General features: G+C 35.0%; 1 protein-coding gene across 6 annotated transcripts in view; it reads right to left on the bottom strand.

Moving 5' to 3' along the window:
• The window catches only part of LOC105194771 (acetylcholine receptor subunit alpha-like), a 119,207-nt gene that overhangs the window by 18,019 nt on the left and 74,622 nt on the right, over nt 1-26,566 (bottom strand). For 4 of the 6 annotated variants that reach the window (XM_011159862.3, XM_026131430.2, XM_011159863.3 and 1 more), the window contains 4 exons: nt 10,581-10,698; nt 10,077-10,100; nt 4,085-4,224; nt 3,414-3,458 (listed from right to left, as the gene is read on the bottom strand). In XM_011159862.3, the coding sequence (XP_011158164.1) occupies nt 3,414-3,458; nt 4,085-4,224; nt 10,077-10,100; nt 10,581-10,632 (261 nt within the window). In that variant the 5' untranslated portion in view covers nt 10,633-10,698. The remainder of the gene's footprint in view (nt 1-3,413; nt 3,459-4,084; nt 4,225-10,076; nt 10,101-10,580; nt 10,699-26,566) is intronic. The other 2 variants (XM_026131427.2, XM_026131429.2) reach the window with 1 other exon arrangement.

The raw sequence follows: 26,566 nt of genomic DNA, 5'->3' as shown, positions 1-26,566 counted from the left end.
CGACGTCTTTTCATCAAAGAAATGCGTGCGTGTGTAAAATAATTTAAGAAACTACTAAATTTCGGTCCATTTATTCCGGTCGCTTTGTAAAATGTCAAATAATACTATTGCGCGTATTAAAATTAAATTAGCCTTAGTAAATGCACGATTGCTTTCATACTGCTCTTATATTATCAATTTTCCACTCATGTCAACGGAACGTCCGCGAACAATGGAGCGCTGACCCGCTGGAAATGCGCTTCCTCCAGGCGTGGACACAGCCTTTATGCGTAGGATATGTTGAATATTAGCTCGTAGTTCGAAGTCTCTCTTCGCGTCGCTATGTTTGCCAGATAGAATATTATGCCGGTATACCGTTGGACATGACTATATTCTGCCGAAATTTGACCGTGTTTAACCGAACCGAAGGTAACGCTTAGTTAAATAGCGAGTAGTGCACACTCTGCGAGGTAATTTATTAAATATTCATCGCGAAATAGCGTAATCCACATAATCCATTTGCAAGACTATAAGCGATAAAGCAAGGAATTAATTTTAACCTCAGAATGAATCAAATGTTTATTTGCAATGTATTTTCCATTGATCTTCCATCGTCCTCTTTAACGTAAATTACTTTTGCGTTATATTCCTCGTAATAATTAAATATCTTATTATAATAATTAAATGAGATTCGATTTTAATGCAATTTAAATATAATACAAACTGCGATAAATGTGACACACTTTATTAAATTTTAATAAGGTAAAATGTGCTAATAACCGGATATCTAATAATACAAAGACAAGATTGTTGAATTTCAGTAAGGATTCATCATACAAAGTAATTTAATTAACTGAATTACATTATAAAATATTATTATTAACATACAAAAATATGAAAAATTTTTTAATTATTTCGAAAATAATAAACCATCCTTATAAACCATCTGAATGAACCAACATCTAAACAATTTAAAATGCTTATTCTTATGTTGTTTAAAAGAAATAAAAAAAAATATCTTAACAAATACATTATGTTTCTTAAAAAAATTATGAGAACATTATCAAAATATGAACTCTAATCTATTCATATAACAAATTCATTTTTTTAACGTTAATTTTTTGTAATATTTAAAAAAACCGTATAAATATTTTTAAATATTTAAAAATTACAATTAAATTTCAATGTTATAAAAAATACATTTAAGATTAATAATAAGTTTTCGTGTAAATATCTGAATATGGGACATGTTCACTTATTGGGACTTTTACCTTACGCTGTATTATAAGTGGAGATAATGTTGTCACACGAGTTAATAATGTTACCAAAAATTATACTTACTACAAAGTTGCGTTCAAAGAGTTTAATTTGAAACACCGGCGGATAATTTTCTCGTAGTAGCGGATATATTTTTGCCCAACTTGCGCTAGCACGAACCGATTAATCCCGTCGGTAAATCGCGGTGGAATTAACATTTTCGTGCGCGAACTTTGCGATAACATGGATGCGTGATGCGGTGGATATTCCGAACTTTTGGATGGCATGGTGCTCGTTCGTAACTCTCCGAACTGTATGTGCGAACATTGACGACGATGTACCCGAAACGATGATGTTACTCGTGTGACACTAATATCTGGTGTCCTTTCACGCCGATGAAATTTCCACGGATAACGTATAATGGACCGAATAATTATAAATGGCCAAATATGTGATACGTGGATCCCCAATTTGCGAATTTTAATTGAACAAACAAATGTGACAGAAGTACTAACGGAATTTATGTAGTTTCATAGACATGATGATGTTATTTCTTTGCTTTTTAATTTAATTTTAATTCTTTTTAATCTAAAAAAAATATTTTCTCGTTTTTGGCACCATTTTTGTATTCATCTTTTAAAAAATTTATTTTCTTATAGAAAGTTTCAACAAGTTAGAATTTTTATTTGATTTTATTTATAGTTAGGACAAAATAGAAAAATGTTGTAAATATCTTTTAAAAATTTCAAGTACATTAGATAACAACTAGATGAAAGAATTAAAAAAATTTATTTACTTCTGACAGTTTTTGTCATGACCTTACATCATGATAATAGTGCGGCAGTATTTTTTGATACGTCCACAGATTTGTAAATAATTGTTAAAAATATTTTTTCTAATGTTAAAAAAAATTTATGAAGAACATTTAAACATCCAAGTAGTTTTAAAAAATAAATGCAATTATTGTGATAACAATTTTGGAAAATGTCTCAAAAAAATTTTGTGTTTAAAATTTTGCAAACAATTTATATTAATAAAGACATTTGCAAGTCTCTTATCTTTAATCTACTTTCTCTCTCTCTCCCTCTCTTTCTTAATGTTTAAACTATTGAAAAGTACCTAAAAGTAATAATCAATTTTCTAAAATTTAAAAGCGAGGATACCCCTTTAACGATTCAAATAAACACCCAATGAAACAAATGAAACGTGTAAGTACCAACGTATTCTTGAAATAAAGGCAGGACAAAAATCGAAATTTGTAATGAAATTGTATGTATGTGGAACGTTTCAATCATTTCTCAAGCTTTGGTATGAATTTCAATTTATACTGATTTGATTTCTATTACCGATCTCGTCAACCATTCCATTTTATTTTTTGATTGTTTTCAACGACGGAATAACAATAATTAAAACTTTCGATACGTACAAATATCCGACGAGAGAAATACGATAAAAAGTAGAGAGCGGTTACTGAAAAGTTAATGCAAACGAAGTCAAAATAAGTATACCGAGAGAAAGTACAATCTCTTATAGTTTCTCTAAAAATGCTAGATCCGGAACAATCGATATATAATGATATTATAGAATACATCGAGTATGTTTTTATTTACTTGCGTTGCTCTCACAACAAGAGTCTTTAGAGAATTTATCAAGCGACGTCTTGTAATCGTGTCACGAGGTACCTGCTCTTTAATGACCCGATTTTCCGTCGCGAAGTCGCGTATTTATTACACGAATCTATTTCGTGCTCACTATATATCCCAGATACGGAAAAACGGTACCGCACATGGGGCGAATCTATCTATCTTACGTAATCCAGCATTTGAAAGTGGGTTGCACGGTTCACCGGAGTTATTTTCTGGCTTCTCCAGGCGGAAGCTTCTGTCCGATCTTCGTTTCTGCGTACGAAAATCCGCGCGGGCGCTCTCGCACGTGTAACACGTGCTAAAACGTGTCATCGACAGGCTGAACATTTACTTTCCACGTGGACGACGGCCAACAATGAAAGTTTCAGCGGTTCGCGTGGCGAACTTACATAAATCGAAAATTGCTACGATTTGTTACGAATGCGGCTCCAACGCACGTTTGACGTTACGCCATGCGTTTAATAAATAATCTCCCTCCCCTTCTGATTTTCCTCCTGTTTAATTTCTACGTTACGTGATCTTTTATATTACCTGCTCGACCCAGAGGTTCGTCGTCATGATCTGATTCTTCAAATTCTGCAAGAGAATAATTTTGTGAGAATACATCGCTCTCTTCTCCGCTCTGAAAATATATCGCAACATTCCGTTATGAGCCGATATATCTCATGCTCTCTCGGGATGATTAAAAAAAAAAAAGAAAAAAAACAGACTGTATATGTACGCGTCAACGGCATCTGCTACAACAATTTTTATCATTACGGAATACAAAGTACGCGGCTAAAATTTGCCTTCGGATAACGACGCTAATAGCGCTTCGCAACATTCAGTGCTAAAATATTAACGTACAAAAGCATCTACAGTGAGGGAAAAAAGTTATTAATTTGACTGAACGTTTTAACTTGATTAAATTTCCTCGGTTTCCTTCAAGTATCTTTAAGCTAAATACATAAATATTTAAGTTCAAATAACTTTAAGCTAAATACATAGAAATGTTTAAGTTCAAGTTCAAGTATTTCACGTATTTGAGTTAAACACATAAATATTTGAAGTGAAAAAATTTAATCAAGCTGAAAAGCTTGGTCGATTAAACGACTTCTTTTTCTCGGTGTAACATCAATACGTAAATCCGTAATTTCCGCTTGCCACTTCTCGCATTTTGTCGTGCGAGTGACGTGGCCGCGAGAAAGGATATCACTGCTTACCACATCGATGAGCTGCGAAAGCTTGAGTTTTATTTTAACGGTGAGGGCGTCTGTGACGTTGACCACTGGACGAACCAGCTTGTTGTAATTCGACAATAGGTCGTCGTATAATCGCTTCGCGTCTGGATTTCCTGAGCATCCTGGAAACACAGGAGAGCCGTGTTCTAAAATCGTCATCTAATAAGGGAACCTTATCGCACTGAACTAAATTTCCACAATGTTACAATGCTTATTGTCTTTATATAGCAGAGGTTAAAGTTATATTAACGGTAGACAGTGCAAGCTGAATCGAATGTAATGTCAAACTCGTGCGCGCTACACCGCACAATGTGGTGCATCGTCATTGTAATGCAAAATTATTGCAATATAAGTTTGAAGAGATAATTCGTTTTTATTTCGCTAATTAATTAAAAGAAATTTTCCAGTGATGTTATGATCTATCGCAGTTCCATTTTAACGTGACCTTTCGCCACTTCTACGAGATTTAGGACTAATATCGCGGCGAACGGTAGGTCGCTTATGAACGAAGCGAAAATAAGGGAATCCAAAAGGCCGCGGGGAGAGGAAGAGTAGGAAATATTTCGCCCGGAGGGCAGATATCAAAGGAAGGGAGACAACCGTGGATAGTTTACCCACGTAACAGGACAGCTCGGTAATTCCGCTTCGTAGTTTTCCCATTATCCGTGCCCGTGTGAGCGTGCCGTGTATATTTCGCTTTGCGCATATTTAACCCTTTGCCGTACGGCAGCGCATAAAGTGTTGCCGTCATTATAAAGACCAACACATAGGCCGGAAGATACGAACTCAGATATATCCGTCCGAACCGGTCTCCACTTATTTGCAATTTCAAAGTAAAACGCTGAGCCTCTGGATCTGCATGCTACGCAGATCTAGCGAATCGCCGCTAATATTGGAACCACAAAGCGCGGCCTGAGAAGCACCACGTTCCGCTGGCATTGTGATAATGTATAATACGTATGCCGAAAGAACATTCCTGTATAAATTTCCTTTAATTAATTATTTCGTTTCAAATGTTTTGTCGAGCGGATTTCTATTCATTACGCTTAAGGACATAGTCGAAAGCATGGGCGTATCCAGGATTTTGTCGATGAGAGAAAGGGAAAAGTTATCAATTCTGTTATAGACCTTTTGCGTTAATAAATTTGTTTTTAATTTACTTTAAAACTCAGAATATTTTTTTTTTATTTCTAAATGGGAAAAATATGTATACGTTTTGTAAATCATAACTTTTATACTCTGTTTTCTGAAGAGAGTAAAGGCAAAATATAGTTATTGAAGAGATGTGTGTAATATGAATTTATTATTACGTTATTTTGTTACTACATACAAAATATTCATAATTATTTTTCTAAAAAAAGAAATTTAAAAAATTCAAAGACAGATTTTTTTAATATAAAATATTGCAAAACATTACTAAAAGTGTGATATTAAATTTAAATAAAAAGAAAAGAGAAAATAATGGATGAAGATTACTCAATAAAATTTAAAGTATTAAATAATTACACAATTTGTTTTCCAAAGCGATTTGACGTTTCTTCGGGATTCAATAATTTTCTGTGAATCGATGTAAGGGTCACGCCATTCAGATGATCTATTGTGTTGCGCAAATATTTTTTAAATTTCAGAGCGATTTGAACCCCTCAACCTTCCCCTCCTTCCCAAATAAAAAACTCACGGTTAAAAGACCAGAGACAATTGGGTATCATGAAACCGAATGGATTCCAATAGGAATTATCCAATAATTCCTTACATTTCTATTGTATTCTCTATCAGGACAAACAGAATAATTGCGATTGGAAACCATTCAGCTCAATGATACGTGCCCTGAACATTTTATAATACGATACATTCCAATCTTCGGTCTTCAATCAAAGATCGTATCGGAAACTGCGCACTGTTAGATTAAACGAGATAAAGAGGGTATATGTTTCTTCGCTGCGAATATTTTTCTCGTATTACCTATCAAATCACTAACTTATTTTAGTATAGAATATACTGCGAACTCTATTCATTTGTGTGAATCGAGACAATTTCATTTTTCAACGACGGATTGGCGCCGATTATATACAGAGACGACGAAAAATTTCCGCTTGTTTGACGAGGCGCGAACACGTGTCGATATCCCGTCATTACGACAAAGTCACCGACGGATTCGGCCCGCCGTTATATTATTTATTACGCTCGCACGTCATTTTATTGTCGTTTTACGAGCTTTCACCCCCGTCCCGACTAACGCGTGCGTGATGCAACGTCGCCAGTAATTTTAATTTTGAAACTGAGCCAGGGGGAGGAGGAGTTCCTTCCGGCTCGCACGTTGGGAGACAGTCTCGGGAAATTGGATTCAAGACTAGCCGGAAAGATCATAGCCGCGGGACGAATAACTAAAGTTGCCCGCGAGAATGTCAATAACGGTGATTCGCGATGATTTAACTTTCCTGTATTTCGTATTTACTCCAATTTAACGCTTGAAATATTAGAGTAACACTAATACTACTCACTAAATTGATGTACGCGCGAGTGACAAATGTAATTCGAAAACAATAAACAATTGTTTATAGTGATTCAACTTGGACGATATTGATTTTGCGACTACTATAATATTATAAAAAATTGTCTCCGACTTGTGTATTTATGCGTATTTACAATATATTGCTTTCACACATTTTTGTAATTTGATAAATTTTAATGACGTACATATATGCTGCGCGTACATTTTATTTGATTTCAGTATTTAATAATTAAAGTACAGATTATTTCAGAAACGTATGAGAGATGAGCGAACACAAAAAATTTATCTAATTTGAATTACAATTATTGCTCTCCTGTTTGAATTTTCTGTACTATCATATTGTTCGAGTCATTACTCAAAGTTTTAAAAAATAAAAAAATGTTTTTACAGGAAAGAGACCTTTGCGTTAATAAAAATTATTAAATTTCAAAAGAAAAGTTTTTAAAAAAAATATTAACAAGAAAATAAAATGTATGTTGAGCCAAATAAATCCGAATAGAATGACAGTGTTAACACTAGAGTGTTATATACTTAAATTATTCTGAAGTTAGTCTAAAACAATAATAAATGTAAACAATAATTCATAGATCACACACACAGAAAAGATTCAGATTTGATTAAAAATAGTGAAAATTATACTTCTTTCTTTTAATATTACATATTTTTATTTTATCAAGACTAAAGTCAGATACATTAACAATTTCATAACTCAATTACTCTTTTCTGTATTGTATTATGCAATATATAATAATTTAAATTTGTATCGTCTACTTAAAAAAAAAAAAAACAGATCGATATTGAAAAAGATTCGTGTAAACATAATGTAGACAACACGTAAATGATGTAGACGTAATCTTTCAAACAGCACAATCCTGTTTTAAGCAAAATTTTAATAACAAAAACTGCACTAAACTTGCATTAGCAATTAGATGAGAAAATTCACCCGCAATAACGGATTCTCTAGGGTTTTAACACAAATATTATCTATTCCAACAAATATTACGACTAACATTCGACAAAAAAACACACGCTTAACTATGCGACATGATGGTTAATTCTTAGGATTGCACTTGATGGTCTGGTTATGTAATGGTGCCATTTACTCTGTTCAACTGCTCATATGCACGTCTTTTTCCAATAAAAAACAAAAAAAATAAAAAAACGAAAAAGAAAAAAAAAGATGAAAGACAAAACGATGATGTTATGACTGTCTCGCGAGTGCACTCCGGGCGCACAGATGTGCAAGAATAACAGAGAAATGCAATCGTAAACGCGGACGACCAGTTATGTGTGTGTATCTACACTTACAAACCGCGATAATGTACGCATCTCATAGACCACAGGAGTATGCATGACAACGTGTGCGCGTTCGTGTGGATTGTAGCGAACGCCGGGCTCGCAAACACACTCGCAGGACATGGAAAACGCTTTATGAGCTTCGAGTAGATTTCGCGTCCACGTGCACATTTGCAGTCGTTACTCGCGTATGCACGCAAGAGTAATATTCGCCTATATGCATTTTACATTTTCGCACGTGTTTTTTTCCCGCAAAATATCGATATTTTTTATTTATCAGAAAACTTTTATTTTTATTTAGTAAGAGCAGTAAAACGGACCCAGCTTGTAAACTGCGCAACTTTTTATTCATCTTTTTATCGTAATTTATTTAATTGTTTCGTGTCCAGTGGGATATCTGTTCCTAAAGTGACGGAGTTATTAAAATAGCGCGCTAGCATGATCTATACGTGCTACTTTACTAGTGACACTGCTTAGTGGGTTCCCTTAGCATTACAAATTTAAAGAGTAAACAAGGTCGAGTCAATTTTAGAAATCTATAATAAATCATAAATTTATAACGTATCTACGAAAACTAATTTACTAATTAATCAATGTACCACATATACATGTTTCGTAACGTACTGATGAGGGACTTACTTGTCCCTCATCAGTATGTTACAATTCAAAATACTACAATAAAACACGGTGATTAATTAAAAGATGCCAATAGGTCGAAAAGAGCCCGCGCTGACAGATGATCCTGCAAGGCGTTGATTGTGTCATCGAATTCATATCATTAAGAGCTGCGATTGTACGGATGCTGAATTGAGTCGACGTAACAATAACATTGTGTACGATCTTAACACACTGGCGATCTGATCTCGATTCCCTTAGCATTAACATCACTCCATATTGTTTGCTACGATTTATAGTTTACAGTTGTTTAAGAAAGTATTCTAGTTTGACGAGTAAAAAAAAACAATTTTTTTTCAATCAGTTTTCAATCTTTATACTTACTATTAAGAATAAATCTGTAAAACGATTCAATGAAATTCGAACAGTATGTTATTGTTCTACATTTTGAAGAACGCGAGGTATGGATCAAATGATGCACGATTTTACGCAGCGTAACGCGCAAGATCTTTATTAATTTGTAATCAAAATCGATCTTCTTCTTCGTTCCCAAACGATATAGCGAAAGAAAAAGACGAAGATGTATTTTATGAGCCTGGTATAGCAGAATAAAGTAATTCATTCTTTTTACACACGTAAACCTTTTGTAAAACGTTTAAATACGTTTTTCTCAAATCCATGTTTTTCGACCTGTCCCAAAGCTTGTCTCAAAAACTGCTGAATTGATCGATTTATGCCTTGAAGCAAGATATTCGTAATACTTGTAGCTATGATTGGAATTAGGATCCTTATTATTATCTCTTTTCACAGCTTGCAAAAGTTTAAAAAAATGTGCAAAATTCTATTCTTTATTTTTAGTTGATCGCTATTCTGTTCAACGTTATGATAAATGATTTATTCTAGTTCCAACGATAAAATATGTATTTTTATGAAATTAAAGAAGTAATAAAAATGTGTGTCTAAAACGCAATATCCTAGATTTCAATTCACAGCAAAAAATTCACAGTAAAAATAGCCTTTAAAATGATCCTTCAAACTAAAATATCCCTTTAAGTAAGTTGTGTTCGGTGCTCGTTACGATTTTTTTTTGTATCTTTTTACTTTCTTATTTTCCTTTTTACATGGTATAACGGCCAACAAAGACTCTTATTTGATAGTAATGCAGCATGAGGGAGGCAATGACAAAGAAGAGGTCTGAAGTGTGGGCAAACAAGGCATTCGTCGTTTTTGTTCTGACTTTTTGCGAAGCATGAAACAACCATCATTCCCCAATCCCCCTTTACACCCAATTTAGACGTCTTTTTCTTCTCGAGGATGAAATCTACCCCGAAAGGTCGCCATTTTCAGTCGATAGAAGAGATTCAACAAAATCGCCACAAGCACCGAATATAACTTCACTTAAACAGTTGTAGATTATAAACTAAGCAACATAGAATAACGTTGTCAACATAGAGTGACGTTGTATTAATGTTAAGAGACTCGCTAAGCAACACCACTAGCGAAATAGCACGTGTAGGTCACGTTGGCATGCTATTTTGAAAGTTGCATTACCTTTTGAACAAACCGCATATATTCCTGAAAATATGTAGTATACATTAATGTAAGCTGAATTCATTCGATCTTAAATGCCTTTAAAAATAACTAAACTAGATATGTTCTTTTATTAAAGAAATATCATATGTGAATAAGTTAAATAGACATACTAATTTCAACAAAAATATTTATAAAGATTTATCTTTTAAAGTATAAAAACAACATTAAACTCCCCCTTTCTTATAAATTGGAACAAACGTGATTTGAAATTCAAATTTGCAACTTATGAATTATCAAAATCTGTCAAAATATTTATCCAATTATTCATTGAATTAAAGATGCAGTTAAAAATTGTTCATGCTACTAATTTATATTTTAAGAAGAAAATGAAGAATCGTAGTGTGCTGTGTGAAAATAAAAGGCGAACTAGAATATTGGAAGCGACAAGATGAAATTTTCCGTCGATCAGTATCAGATTCGTAGGGATCTCGGGCATGCGATTTCTAGATTGATCATATATACCTGATATGAGCACCAACACTATCCACATGATCCCCACCAGGCTCTTCATCATGTCATTGTGTCACGTCCACCTCATTTCTTCTCGCCTTCGTACGCCCCAGACCCCTCAGTTTTTGCACTGCAATGAAAGAAGGATGATCGGTTGATCGTAGAAACGCTATCAGATTTTATGTTAACATACTTTTATTTCCACTCACATATTTGCTATCATATATTCTTGCTAACAAAAACTATTACGTTAAAATGAACAAAGTAAATATATTTATTAAATATATAATTTCTCATCAGATATGTAATAATATAATATTGTATATAAATACACGTGATTATAAGAGTAACAATCGAGATTTTTTAAATTAACTCCTAAGACGGTATTGTAAAATTGTTATTGAATGATACAGTGCTATTGATATATAGAAAGAACGGTTTTGCTAAAGTGTTAAAAAATTTAGCTAGATATAAATTTAAAAACAATTTTGTTAGACCATCAAAATAATTGTATCGGTCACTCGTAAAGTGATTGCTAGAATGTCGAAACTTTTTGCAGCCTTGCTTATCATCCTTAAGTTTCCTACGTAGGATTATTTTTATGATTTAACAAAATTATTTTTAAATTTGTATATAGTTAAATTTTTAGATATTTTAGCAAAAAAAAAAACACATTCTTTTTGTGTATGTAAATTTTACATTCAAGAAAATAGACCTTTCTTAATTAATGTTACACCAAATTTTCAAACATTTCAGTTTTATTGACAAAATATTCGTAATATAAATCTTTATAAATATAAATAACTAACCTATTTATTAATTTGATTTGAAAAGAAAAAATAAAAAAAGCATAATTTAGTTTAGAGCTCAATGACCACGTTCACTAGGGTAGATAGAGGATTATACGTCAAATTTACGTACATACAATACCTAGGATTAAATAGCTGTCATTTTGCGATGAATAATCAAATTGTAACGTGTGCATTAAACGGTTCATAGACGTTCAATATTATTGCACAATATCTGAATATTGTATACTATTATTAATCGTCTGGACTATTGTATGTTAATATTTTATGGATCGTGTATAAAAAATTTATTTTAAGCTGTTTACAGAAATATTGTACAATATTATTGGACAAATAATATAATCATTTAATTACTGCATAACGTTATTAATATTGTACAGTATTCTAGAAATCGCTTCAGTTTATTGTATTTGATCGAAACAAGTTATTAAAGTTATTTTTAATATTCTTTTAAGCGGCTCCTAATTGTTTAATATTAGTGCACAATATTTAAACATTATACACATTATTAATCGCCATTTTATTATAAATTTTTAATAAATTTCTCATGAACTAAGAGACAGAGTCAGAATAGAAACCAGAATAGTCTGCCGACTATGAATTAACTGTTCTCACAAGAGCCACAGTATAATTTATATTTTTAAAATATTTTCTTTACTTTTCTCTTTCAGCAAAGAGACATATTATTACTATCGCAACGCGCAAGGTAATTGGAAAAATTGAAAAAATCTTATCTTTAGTTTCGACATTTATTTAAAGAGTATACAAATTCGTTGAACATAATTGTGCGTTGATGGCAAAACCAAATTTGTAATTTTTCTTTTTCTACGAAGGTACAATACCGAATAAGGCACACGCAAAGAGCACGAGAGATGTCGGCCCGTGAATTATGGGTAGGTAATTGTAGGCTATCGCGAAAACTTACGATCGTTTTTGCGCTCGCGTTCGCGCAGTATATTCAAATATGTCCATGTCGATGAAACGCGCGATAACGTAGCGTAAGCTACAGTTATGTGGTCGAAGACGTATGCGATTTTCCGAAAACTGCGATGGCGGCTTCATGAAAATGTACGCTGTTGCAATTTTTGAGATCTTGATCAAAGACGTTTTTATTAAAAAAAAAGAGAGAGAGAGAGAAAAAGAAATACAGATAGAATTAAAAGTCTAGATTACAGAAGCTGTACAATATACTGTATTTAATATATTGTATTTAATACATTAATATATTATAATATATAATCTTTTTAAATATCTCGGTAATAGAAAAGACTTGCATTTTTTTCATTTTACGAGGAAAGAAAACGGCAGAAATAAAAATTTTTCAAATAATGTGAGCCATTCAAATTCCACAGAATAATTGAATGATTAACTTTAATATTAATGTCAAATTAATTTACGATTTTGGTTTTTCAAAAAGGTCGAAAAAGGGAATTCAGGAATTTCAACGGTCGATCTCGCGATCTCAGTCAGAAACCCGCCAGTTCAAATTTTCCCAAAAATCTTCCCTTCGCTACGGTTACAACGATGGCGTATAACTCTCAACGGCAAAGTGTTTGCTTTGCGCGAAATAGATATTTGATTCATGGTTTTTACGAGCGGGCCAGAGCTTTGCGCGCCGTTATCGGCGCCAATTTTCGTGCCGGAAGATTTATGGTAGTCGTAACGCTCGCATTACGTGATGTCGAACCCTTTCTGCATTTTGATACTTTTGCAGGTGGCGGCGCGACGGCTGGCGTCAATTATTCCAGCGATTCTGGGATCCTCCCACGGAATCTTCCGAATTCCAATAAATCCTCTCTCGCGCATGGATATTCCAATCTTTCGCCGGAACCCGTCGCAAGATTTCGTCAACACGACCCGCGAATTTCTCAAATTTTCTTCCAATTCATTTACAATTCGCTTCTCCGACTGATACAATCAATTTAGCGCAGCTTTTCTACATTAAAGCTGCGTTCGAAAACGTCACCCAATTGCCCCCCCCCCCCGGGTGTCATTTTATCCTTATTTAATTCGGACAACGATCAAATGCTTGAATTTATGAATTAATATAATTAAAAATCCAATGAACCACATTAACTAATATTTATTTTATTAATAATTTTATTAATCATTTATAAAGGTGCGCCTGATTTTCCAAAATGCTGATAACATGCGCGAGAGAAAGTGAAACTTGTTAAACGTTTGTCTATATCTCTTATTTATTTTTGTCACAAAATGTTGCTTATATGAAGTAAAACGTTGAATAGGTACGCTTTAAGAGACCGGAACGCATTCAGCAATTTTCCTCTACATAATTTTCCCGCGATATAGACGTTCTTGCTCAACCAAGAGAGTTTAATCAGAGCTGACTCCTCAAATAGCTCCAATGACTTCATCTTTGTCTTATAGAATGGATGAAGGCGAGGGAACGTTGCATTAGATTATAGCAGCAGTGATGCGAGTGTCGATACCGTGAACGTACTCGCTGATTTGTTGGCTGGCGCTTTTTTTTTTCACTTATCCGCTTATTGACGTACTACGTTGCAGCGATGTCGCTCGCGTACATATGTATCCGTCATCCGGCGGAAGTGGATTCGACCGAAGAGAAAACCGACTCGCGTTTTAAATTGCAAAAACGCCGGGCGTATGCGCGCGCGCGCGCGCGCGCAGACGGTGTCGTTCATTCGTGCGGAAAGAGAATTCCTCCACCCACCCTCTTTTCCTTCCTTCCATCTGTTATATATCTATTTCTCTCTTTATATTTATCCATCCATCTATCTGTCCGCCTTCCGTTTTCACTGGATCATTTTTACCGTGTCGACGCGACCAATCTCTCTCTCCCTTTTATTTTTCTTCTCTTTTCACCTGCGTATTCCAGTTCCGCTCGTTGCGTTTTCACCGTCTCGTTGTCGTTTTCACGCGTTTGTCACTCGCGAACGGTTGCATGAGCATTGCGTTGACCCGATTTTTGCCGATCCAATAGAAAACGATCATCGAAGAAACAGTATAACGCAGGGATTGCGACAATTTGCGACGGAATCTTCTTATGTTTCTTATCGACCATATTATCTCTGCAATAATAACGCTATTCAGTCATCGTACGAGCGATTCTGTTGTCGTATGACTACCTTTTTCATAATAAATCCACTTCCGCTCTATAAACATATTCGCAAAGGTCGCATGACATTTTTATTCTTTTTAGTATTAAAAAAAAATTGCACCGGTAGAAAAAAAATTAAATCTCTTTATAAGGTCATAGATTGCTGCTGCAGCATTGAATCCTTCGGAAACGATGCAATCTTCGCTACACTGTAACTCTGTCCCAATTACTGCTAGCATATAACGGCAGTTGACACGCTTATTTTTTTAAATATATAATAAACATTCTTTTTCATCATTATTCAAATAATTGAAAATCGAGATATACACAAAATAAAAGCAACAAGAATTGATTATTTAGATGCAATAAAAAAATTAAAAAAAATATAAAGTGTAAATCAATCATTGTTGGTCCTGCCAATTAATATTCTGAATATTGCTCCCCCTTTCCTCCTCCGATTACTGTCTTACTACTGTATCAAATATTGCGTTCTCATTTACTGCTACATATTTAGAGGTTGGACAAGGGGTAGTTAAATTTAATTATAAATAAAAGCTAAGTTTTTATGATCATCGAATTACTTTTTAAGTATTCTTTGAATATCAATCTTTCAATAATTATCATTAAATAAATTTAATATAAAGAAAATGGTATTTCTCCCTATCTTGCTCCACGGGTGGGGTAAGATAGGGTAGCCTTGTGGGATGGGATACACTTTAAAAGTATATCTACTATAATGTAATACTAACGTTACAAGTAAAAAAAAAAAATGAAATAAAATTATAAGAAAATCGCAAAAAAAAATTATGATTTATTCAATAACGCGGCTACCTACTTTGCTGGATCGTGGATAAGTTTTAACGACCGAGGATCCACAACTAACGCATATGCTCGATTGTGATTTCTGCTTTTGAATCGCACGATACAGGGGATACCCCGTTTGACCCCGTGCCACCTTTCCCTATTTATGTTTATCTGACAGTCTTAGTTTAAAACATTTTTAATACATGACGATCTCATACTTTTTATTCCAATACATACAATTGAAAAACGCGACAGTAATTGGGACAGTTACACTAAATTTAAGAATTAACAATCTTAAATTCTTTCTTTTATTAAAAAAAAAAAACAAGGAAAAAATGTAATTATCGCCACTAAACGTCATTCCGCGAGACCGCCTCTTTCACAGAGTACGCGATGTATTTGTCGTAGTGGGAAGTTTCGGAAATCCGCGGAAATCCATATTGGGCAATCGTTCGCAAATCACGCGGCGGGAGGGAGGGAGAAAGGGTACAGGCCTTTCAGGCGCGAGATAGATGACGGGCGATTGGGCGGGCGGCCGTGTGAGTGGCAGGCACTTATTATTATCGGTTATTCGGTTCCGCGAGTGCCAATATTCTGTTATGCGCAACCCGGCGCGTCAGTCCAGCCGCTCTGGCTGGCTGGCTGGCTGGCTGGCTGGTTGGCTGGCTGGCTGGCTGGCCGGCTGGCAACATCTCACCACCCGATCGTCCCTTGTCCGCTCCGCATCCATTATTCGACCGACCGGCCGGCCTGGGTTGCATTTTTCCACGCAGAACCCCAATACCGATCCAACAATATCGCCGCGCACAATAAAATTGCATATTGCATACAGGCTGAACCGTTTTCAAACCCAGCGAAACCTAAACTAACTTCTCATCTGTTGGTCGTACCGTCAATCCAGGGCCGAGTTTGCCTTAGCGAGAAACGTCAAAAGAGGAGAAACATTGTCGCTTGTCGCAAATTTTCAAAACAGATCTATTAAAGAGCTTATTGATCATGTTTGGAAATTGGATATTAGAAAGATTTAAAGAAAAATTACTTATTATTAAAACCGTATTTTTCGTAAAAGTTTTGTTTGAAAAATGGAACATTGTTGGATTAAACAACTTTTAAATTAAATTCCAAATTAAAAATTTCTTGAAATAGAGAGTTTATTTGAAATTGAACACAGATTTTGATTTCCATTTGCTCTGCATCCAAAAGTCAGCTTTTAAGCGATTCTCTCGATCATTTATTATTGGCCCTCGATATTCTTGTTGAGGTAAAATCAATTTCAGACTGTTCGAAAAATTCGCGTGTAAAAAGTGGCTCAGCAGATCTGCAAAGACCCCGTATACGTACACGTATACGTACACACAGTTTTTACAATTGATAACAAAAACTTCCGTGCGATACATGACAAAATGGGAACTCGACAGGCCATTAATCGACGCGTGATCGAACTCGATCTATGTGCAAAATTTGAAAAGCTTTCAGTAAAAACAATTCAGTAGTCGGATCTTCATCAACGGCCGTATATTGCACAGTATGTAATGGCGGACGAGTGCGCCAACGTTTATTTCGTTTGCCTTATTTCCATTCTATGCAGAAAAGTTCATTTATTGATCACGAACGTGTTTGGCGTTGAAAATGTCAACGTTATAAACGGTATTATGCAAAATTTTCACTCAGAAAAAATGACCTTACAAAATAAAGCAATATCTCACATCCTAAAGCAAGTTATTAAACTTTTTTTTTTCATTTTAAGGTATATTTGAATTGGCTTTAGAAAATTGCAAAATTTTTTTAAACAATTAAATACGGACATGACAAAGAAAGCAAAATAGCGATTTCATGCTAATAACGAAAAATTTTTTAATACATATGTACTAGAAATTGTCCTTCATTATTCTTACTTTTATGCATATTTTAATTGTGTAAAAAAAGTTTTACCAATCCAAAGAAATGTTACAATGAAAAAAAGTCGGTAATTTGCTTTAGGATCCCTTTAGTTACTTCAAACAGTTTACTTTTGGTTTAAAAAAAGATATCAGTTTTTTTGAGAGAGAAATATAATACATTTCTATGCTCTTTTTGTGTAAGATATCATTGTTATTGATACTTTTGTAAATAAAAATATAATTCTTGTATAATATATGTGTGACTTTTTATAATTATTTTGTACATAAAAGTAAGAAAAAGTTATTAAGAAAATACAAATTTATTTTTAAAAGGCCTCACATGGTTTATTTATATTTTATTAATTCTATTTTACTGCGCGTAAAAGTATCAAAATAGGAAAATATTATACAAGATGATGAATATAAAATCGATAAATTATCGATTTCCATGCGTCATTCTGACAGATTTTAACATAAAACATCTTTTATATTTATTTTCATACCTTAATACTTTCACACACAGAAAAATAAAATTAATCAAATATAAATAAAACATATAGTTATTACTTTTGAAAATAAATATGCAATTTGCAATATGCAATTACGTACTCTTTTTTTTTTCAATGAAACCGGTGTGAGCTTTCACTGAATTCCAATTTCAATGTTGTAGACACGCGAAATGGATCTCTGTATTTATTCGTGGCGATGAAAACGTGATTTGCGTCGGAACCATTTTTTGGCACATCTAACAGAATATTCGAAAATACTCGTACAATGAATTAAGAATCATCCAACCGTTACACAATTCAGTTGTTCAAGACGATATATATACGCTTGACGAAACTTTGGAGTACTTCTTCCTGGATAGAATTCGAAACACATTCGACAAACGAAAGAGATATCGGACAAGGGTGCGAGGTAGTCTCTATTAATACGTAAAATTTGACGGCGAACACGTATCGGGATTGCCGTTGTACCTCGCTCCAGAATATCGTTTAGGAAACTTCACATTTCCTTCACTCCCGTCCGAAAGTTATTTCTGCAACGTGGCTCGGGATCGATAAACCCCGAACCCATCCGTCGCACTGTCCATGCCCGGCATTTTCGTGAGCTTGAGAGATGGATAATTATCTCCGCTATGCGCGAGCAAGGAGCACTTTAAACTGGCTTTCCCCAGGATCCTCTTTTCTTTCCCCACGTCGCGTTGCGACGACGTGTCGTCGACAAAGCCAGCTAGTAAATGAGTTTTCTCATCAGCCTCGGGGTATACCGAGTAAAATTGCAATCATCATGCAATGTATGTACAATCGAGATGTGTTCAAACCAGAAACATGCACGCCAGTCATTTTTCGCGTCCGCGAATATTTCGTGTCGGGTGTGCTTTCCAACGAAAATTTGACAGATTAAAATTGTTTTCATCGGAAGTATCGACTCGCTGAATTGCTCACGTGCTTGAATTTCGTTTATCGCTTCCCCGTGTTTCCGATAGGAAAATTAATCGTCGTGCTCGTAAATTCTTGCTTGACAAACGGCAGTTTGTCCTATTTAACGGAGGATTATGTAAGCGATAGTTACTACAACTGCGACGCGCCGGCGCGTTATTAGATTCATAAATCTTATTACTGCTGTTAAGAAACAGTATCTTCAGCCCTCGCAATTAACTTACGCTGATTAACAACATCCCGCGGCGATCCGTTTACTCACGCAGCACGCAACTTTACCGAGATCTAAATGTATACATTAATCTCGATTATTAAACTGCGCGCAAAAAACATCCATCTAAATAAGCCGCTAATTACAGCCGATAAATGTAGTGTTTTATAACATTCTCGTTAAACGTAAACGGGCATCTGAAAAATCTACGAGTTTCGAACGAAATTTTGCTCTGCGATTGTTAATTTCATTCGGACAAATGGGATTAGAAAATAATGATTCGATACAGAAACGTTGACTATATTTGCAATAATAATTGTAATAATATTTGCTAACTGTACAATAACATTCATTGTACATTCAATAATTAAATTTGATCCTTTATCGCAAAATGGTTCACGTTGAGCGTCAATTTTCGTAAAATCATAATTCAATATTAAATCATTATAATAGCTATATCGCATAAAATAAATACTGTCTTTTGAACATTAATGCGCGGTGCATGCGCACTTCGGTCCCTCGAGTTGGAATCCCGTCAGCCAAATGTACAATAGCTCGATAATCCGGATATCCTCTCGTATTAATTAATCGGGATTACAGCGGCTGCGCGCACTCGGCTCCTCGCGTATAAAAATCGCGCTCGCGGGAGTTATCGGATATTCGACGGAGCGAAATTTTACGGATCGTCCCGGCATGTCGCCGCAGTAAAACGTAAAACCCGACGCTCTTTTCCCGACGCGATCCTGAGGGAGAGATATCTATAAATTCGGCACGCGGGATATATTCCGGACGGTCCTCATCGCGCGATCGGTTTACAAATGGTTATAGTAAAACGTCTTCTCTCTCTCTCTCTCTCTCTTCCATTCGAGAAACGAATCAATCGGAAACGAGAGAATTGATAATTAATCTGTCTGTCGCGGTTGTGCGCGAATCTACTGCGGTTTGGTCGATCAGAATTGCAAAACGAGCTGGCTATGGAATAATATATCTAGACGACAGAGTGAAAGTCTCGACGTGCTGTCGCGCGTTTTTAATAAAAATATATGGTGTATCATAAAGGGATTATACGATCCATGCGAGACGAGTATAAACGAGCGGTCGCTTTCACGAGGCCAGTTGTTCGCAAAAACCTTCTTCACGAGTTCGCCCGCGGTGCGCTCTTTATTTTTCTTGCCTGAACATACATACAAACACACACACGATGATCCATGGCATGAACGATGGCAAAGTGATCAATGCACCTAGAATAACAGGCTTCGATGAATAACATAAAGACTAGTAAGGATCCTCCGTCAGAAAATAAGCATTGACGTTTAATTTAATTTCGATCGTGGCGTCTGTTGAATTCAGCCAAGTAACTATGATTAATTAAAAGAATTAACCCCAGAGTGCTACTCTGGGTGAATTTTCACCCAGAGTCCGATTCAAGTATTTGCTATTAAGTAGCAGCGTCAGCCAGAAGCTCGTGATTCCACCTATTCTTCTCTTCAATATGTCTGTAGTTATAGACAGATCTGTACTACGTTCTTTGTGATCTGTAATTTCAAGCTCGCCTGGATAATTATTCATTCAGAGCAGTGTTGTAACTTTTTTCTGTAAGTGTATAAACTAATTTAATGTGAATAATTCCAAAAATACTTCTAAGAAAAAAATACTTTCATTTCAGCAATTTTTGGTCGATCTTGCAATAATTTTTTGCGAATGTGACAATGACGATAAGGATCTATCAGAATATAATTTTTTTTTTAATAGAATGAATCAATATATAATTTTTATACGTCAATCAAATAATAGTGATATCGATTTATTCTATTTAAAAAGGAAGAAATCATTTATTAGATAAATGTTAGTAAAAAGGCAGAAGGTCATTTACTTCTTTTAACTCCGCTTCCAACCTTTATATCTTTTTTTACTCACGTATCCCATCCAAGCAACGCTTTTTACTTCTAAATATCAATTGCGGTCTAATAATTTTGATTAGAACTCAAATTATAAAGATTTAAAACAGAAAAGTCTGTAGAGGTTTCCTGGGATTTTATTACAATAACATTTAATAAAACTGTTAAACATTAAAATTTATTTATTTTATGGTACATTAAAATAATGTTCAGCGCGGAAAAAAGTAGATTGAGTGATTCAGCAAAGCTGTAGCTTACTGCGCGAGTTCAACACCTGTAACTAAGGAGATAAGTTGATAATTTTAGAAATTATGTCTGAAAACAATGAATGAATTGTTAGAGCAATTAGTTCTTCGCTACAATGAAAATTGCTAACGTAAGAAATTTTTTTCATCACAGCAGCAAAGTTATGCGTTATCTTAGGTAGAAAGTTTCGTTAAAAATTTTAATTCACATCTATTTGACTGATTTTCGCAGAAAGTTGTCTCGCTGTATTAACAAAGTTGTGCTATTTTAACAAATATTAGTTATAATCGCCAACTTTATTCAGCTATAAAACTTTGCTACTTTAACAAAGAAAACTGGCCTCTCGTATATTGCGGCTATGGATCCGCTGAATTAGCAAAATTCTTAGTTTAACAAATATTTTTTTCTCTCGTTACTTTACCCGGCAACTCATAAATTAAACATAAAAAAATGTTAAAAAATGTTTAATTACGTCGGTAAGTTTTCACTTAGTTCACTATTAACTTCAGAAAAATGAGCCAGCACTCTAGGGTTAATCCTTAAAAATGTCTCGCAAAATCAAGAGATAATTTCGAGTAACGTTACTTTATACCGAAGGATACAGGCAATGCCAATCGATTTTCATAACCATGCGTGACGTTTTATCGAACGCGCGTAATTCTGATACATAAATCATCGCGTCGGCGATTAAATATCATCGGGGATTTCCCTTCCGATATCTATCCGAGACACTGCTACCGCCTCGTGTTCTCGTAAAAGTCGTTGACATTGATTTTTTTTTCGAGATGATTCATCACGTTATTACCGGCAATAGAGATTCATTCATCGATGGCCGATGATTTATTGCCGTAAGTGCTGAGAACCTATCGATCAACGTCTCGGGATAAAAGAGCCAACCGCCGATCGTCAGTCGAGCTAAGACCGATATCGCGATTATCGTAAACGTTACGGGAGAATTCGAGCTCTATCCAGTTTCTCTGTGCTCGCCTCTGCCCGCGAAACGCACGGATTTCCCATTGAATAGTTTTCTCAACGCGCAACACGCGATACACCATCTCTCGTCGGTCGGAGTCTCCGATTTTATTCTCGCTATCGTTTGCGCTCGATTAACCGTAAAGTCCAATTTTAGCAGTACACGACTCACCCCGATACTCTCGGAGAAGATAATGATCGCTCCGCCGGGCACGGTGTAACTTTGGTGAACGGTCGATACCTCGCTGCAATAATTGAACCTGGCTCGAGAATAATGAAGGAGCGGGCGATTTGTCCGCGGGGATGAAAGATTTAAACGTTGTGCGGATCGTCGCGCGCACACGGATATGCATATTATAAATACCCGTGTCCTCGAAAAAAAAAGGCGATTGACCCCGGCCAACCGATATCGAATTTGTCTGCAGCCAAGCAATCCGATTATTCAGATTACAGAGTAACACCTTTCTCACTCTCTGCTTTTGAAGCGCGCTTTCCAGCTGTTAAAAAATCACGATGTCAGAGATAAAACGTTGATGCTTTAGATCTGACAGACCTTTGTTCAATGCGCTGTCAATTATAGTGAAAATTATGAGAAACGATATTAAGAATGATATTTTCGTAAACACTGATTAACAATATCAAAAATTTTATCGGAGTAAATACAAATGAGAAAAGGCAGTGTTCGCCAACAATTTATTATTATTTAAATAAATATTTATATTGTCACACTGAAAGAATAATTTTATTGAAAATACAGATATGAAAATAATTCTGTTGCATCATTAAAGTAATTTGGTAACAGTTAGCAAATCCTTTTTTGCACGTGATTATTTTAATGATTCAACATAATCCTTTTCATACCTGTATTTTCAACAAAATCGTTCTTTCCATTTTCCTTTTTCAGTTCAGTGGCGTTTGTCCTTCCAGCGAAAGAGATGAGAGAAGTGAGATACATTGCCGAACTTCATCGACGAAATTTCACGTTTAGATTGCAAAAGCGCTGCGTACGTGGATAATTAACATTCCGATGGGAAAAGGGATGTTGCTGAATTTCCCGGCATTCGTCAGGTCCCACGGGACGTCTTTAATATTGTATCGTACCAGGGAAACTTCCGCTCTTGGATGATGAAAGATACTTTCCGAAAGTTTCGATCTGAAATTTCACCCTTTTCGCTAATGAACTACATATTAAGTTAAAAGGATACTAAGTACAACTACGACAAGGGAAACTAACTAATGTAGCCCGGATTCTTCTGCTTTCAGTGCGCGCCTTGATTATCATTGAGATTAGGAACCGCCGCCGTGCGCTTACGAGACTCACCCAGTTTAGTTTAGCGCGTGTTACGCGTTTAATTCAGGAAGGTGCGTGCGCCACGCGGGATTAAATGCCTTTAATTAAACGCGCATACAATTTTAGTATGTCCGCCATGTGACGTACGTGTAACACATTAGATCAACGAACTTGTCGTGGTCACCGGAAGGCGGAAATTCCTGGGCAGTCCCGTCTGACTGGATACGTCTTACTTCTCGTCGAGCAATCCCAGAAATGCCTCGCGGAATTCCAGAAATTCCAAGAAGAGTGAGAGAAACGGAGAATCGTAATTGGAGCTTCTTGTTAAACTGAAAAACCACTGGAAGATATGCCAACGAAGCAAATTGAATATTTACTTTAGAGATATACGAAGCCGCGAGATAAGAGTGTCTTAACATAAGATTATGAAGTTTATTTGATAGATGTAAATCTCTCATTTCATAGATATAAATAACATTGCACTGTTCAAGATAAATTAAACTTACGAGAATCGGATTTACCAATAAAATGTTTCTAATACGTTCAGAGAAAAGTTTCTTCGAATAAAAAAGAATTTGTTGGAATCAAAGAAATTTATGCTTTGCTTTACGGTTAAAGAAAAGTTTCTTAGATTTGAAGAAATTCTTTCGTTGTTTCTTCTGCTAAAATTAGAGAAATAGTTTCGTTGTGCAACGTAAATCTTTTTTTAAATGAAAAAAATACATTTTTTTTAAACCAGAACAACTAAATTATTTCTTACATTTCTGTTAGTACTTTCTTGGAATTAAAAAATTATTTGTTGCAATTGAACAAATAATTTATTTACTTTAAAAGTCTAATGTCATCTCTTGAAACCAAATAAAGTTTTATTTTCCTCAAAAATATTTGCACTTTAATTAAAAAAAAAAATCAAGTTAAAGAAACAACTTCATCAATTAAACATAACTCTAGACGTAAATGTCTTTAATCAGTAAAGTGTTTATTTCGTAGAATCGAAAAAAAAAAACTGTGTCTTCCGTGTACACTATTAAATATGTCATGAGATTCAATGTATTTTAAAGTTACATATTAAAAATATATCTAACTGAAAAGCAACTGCATAAAATTTATTGCATTTTTGACGTTAAATTTACATTAAATGTACTTTAAATGTTTCTAATGAACCCATTTGAAATTTGCTCCCGTTACATTACATTAAATTCTGCTATCGATTTTTAACAGTGATACACGATGATAGACGAATGGAATTCCACCCAGTGGAATTCGTGTAACGCACTATATTTGCGCGTTAACAACTAATATTTTAGCTACGCCCGCCCGCGTGTCTCGATTAACAGCAATTATGTTTAGACAAAAAGTTTAATGCAACAGGTGGGACTTAATGCTCTGTGAGTATATACTTTATAGCTTCGTTAATGCAATGCGTATAATCCGTAATCGCTCCACCGCGCCGCCAGCGATGGTTCCTCATTCCTTATTTTACATTTTCTCTCGTTACAGGTACATTCGATAATTATCAGACTTGTTGTAATCGCGATTAAAATCGATAAACTTATCAATTCAAATCACTCGGCACCCTTGAGATTTCCACTTGAGATTCACGCTAAACGAGAGACTTATTCCAGATCTCGTTCCAGACCGTCGACGAAGGGCTATTGTTATGCAATCGCGCGATTTGACTAACAATTCCGACGTGTACGCTGCAAAATACAAAACGGCTGACGACAGCTGAATCTCGCGATGCACGGGCGGAGAAGAGGGTCTCCCAGTTCGTGCGAATAATCGAATATCGGAGATCCGAGATGCTCGCGCGCGCGTCTGAAAGACGTCGGAGCTTCTCAGGGAATCTCGGTATGCGGCACATTCGGTATCAGCCTACTCCCGCGCATAAGGCCGTGCAATCGGTATCAATTCGCGGAAAATCAATTCGGCTGCACTTCGGCTCATGTAAAATGAAATATCCTCGGCGTTGATAGTGTCACCCGTCGCGTCCCTCGATCCGCTCTCGGCTCAGCTCAGCTTGGCTCAGCACGATAAAACATTTAATGATCCTCAGACTAGAGATTTTCTGATCGAAAATTCAGTTTTGGTTTCAGTTACGGTTAGCTTCAGTTAAAAATGAAGTTTCGGTTGGATTTCGGTTTCGACCAAAATTGAAAGGGAGTTTCGGTGACGTAGCCCGAAACTAATCAAGTTGTAAACTCGCAACAACATTGTGTGTAATGGAACCTACGGTACATTTGTTAATTAAAATTTATTTAATAATTTATTAAAACGTTTGCTTTTTATTGATTTGCTTGAAAACTATTTTTATATTTTAAAATGTAGTTATTATTCAGATAATGATTGCGATACTATAGATAGTGTATAACATTCTACAATAATAAATTTGTTATACTAGAATGGTGTAAATTACTGTTTCAACAAATTATGGTATTTATGAACATTCAGAGTAAAGTTTCTTTGAGCCAAAAAAAATTTGTTTGAATCAAAGAAATTTGTGCATTACTATACGGTTAAAGAAAAGTTTCTTTGATTTGAAGAAAATTTTTGGTTGTTCCTTTTATTAGAATGAAAGAACAGGAATAGTTTAGATATGCAACGCAAATCTTTTTTTTTAATATATGAAAGAAATATATTTTTAAAACTAGAACACCTGAATTATTTCTTACATTTCTGTCAGTACCTTCTTTAAATCAAAAAATTATGTGTCTCAATGAAACAATTTGAACAAATAATTTATTTACCTTAAGAAAGGCTAATAACGTCATTTTTTAAATTAAATAAATTTTTATTTTCCTCAAAGACATTTTTAATTCAACTATTTCAAAAAATTATTAAAAAATTTCTTTATCGCTGTTATAAAGTATTCTTCAAATCACTCATCTTTCATTAAGAACATTCTTTTGTATTTTTTATAGTTTCGGCGATGTACGCTTAAAAAAAACCCGATTTTTTTCAAAGGGATGTTTTATCCCCTAAAAGTAAAAGCGGGCACGTAAAAAAAAAAAAATACATGTTCCTTATAGGGTGAATAAATTATTAAAAAATATACACCATCTAGTTGTTGCTTGTAGTTTAACTGTTTGCCTTCTACATTTTGCATTAAAGAAGATTGTTTCGATCTGACCTAAGACGTTTGCACGACGAACGCGACGCTAGATTCCTCGCTCAGCCGTATGCAACATGAAGAGCGATGAGGAACGAACGAAAACAGATTATCCGCAAGTATATTTAAAACGTACATACATATAATACGATCCGGTAATTGAAAATGTATATACGTACGCCTCTCTTTTCTCTCCGACTATTTTTCATGAAATGTCATGTCTCGCGCACGAAACTCGCTCTTGGCGACGACTCCGC

The sequence above is a fragment of the Solenopsis invicta genome, chromosome 1 (assembly GCF_016802725.1).
Source record: "Solenopsis invicta isolate M01_SB chromosome 1, UNIL_Sinv_3.0, whole genome shotgun sequence".
NCBI classification, from domain to species: Eukaryota; Metazoa; Arthropoda; class Insecta; order Hymenoptera; family Formicidae; genus Solenopsis; species Solenopsis invicta.
The sequence above is the reverse complement of the archived record's forward strand: the minus strand, read 5'-3'. Positions and strand labels throughout refer to the sequence as shown.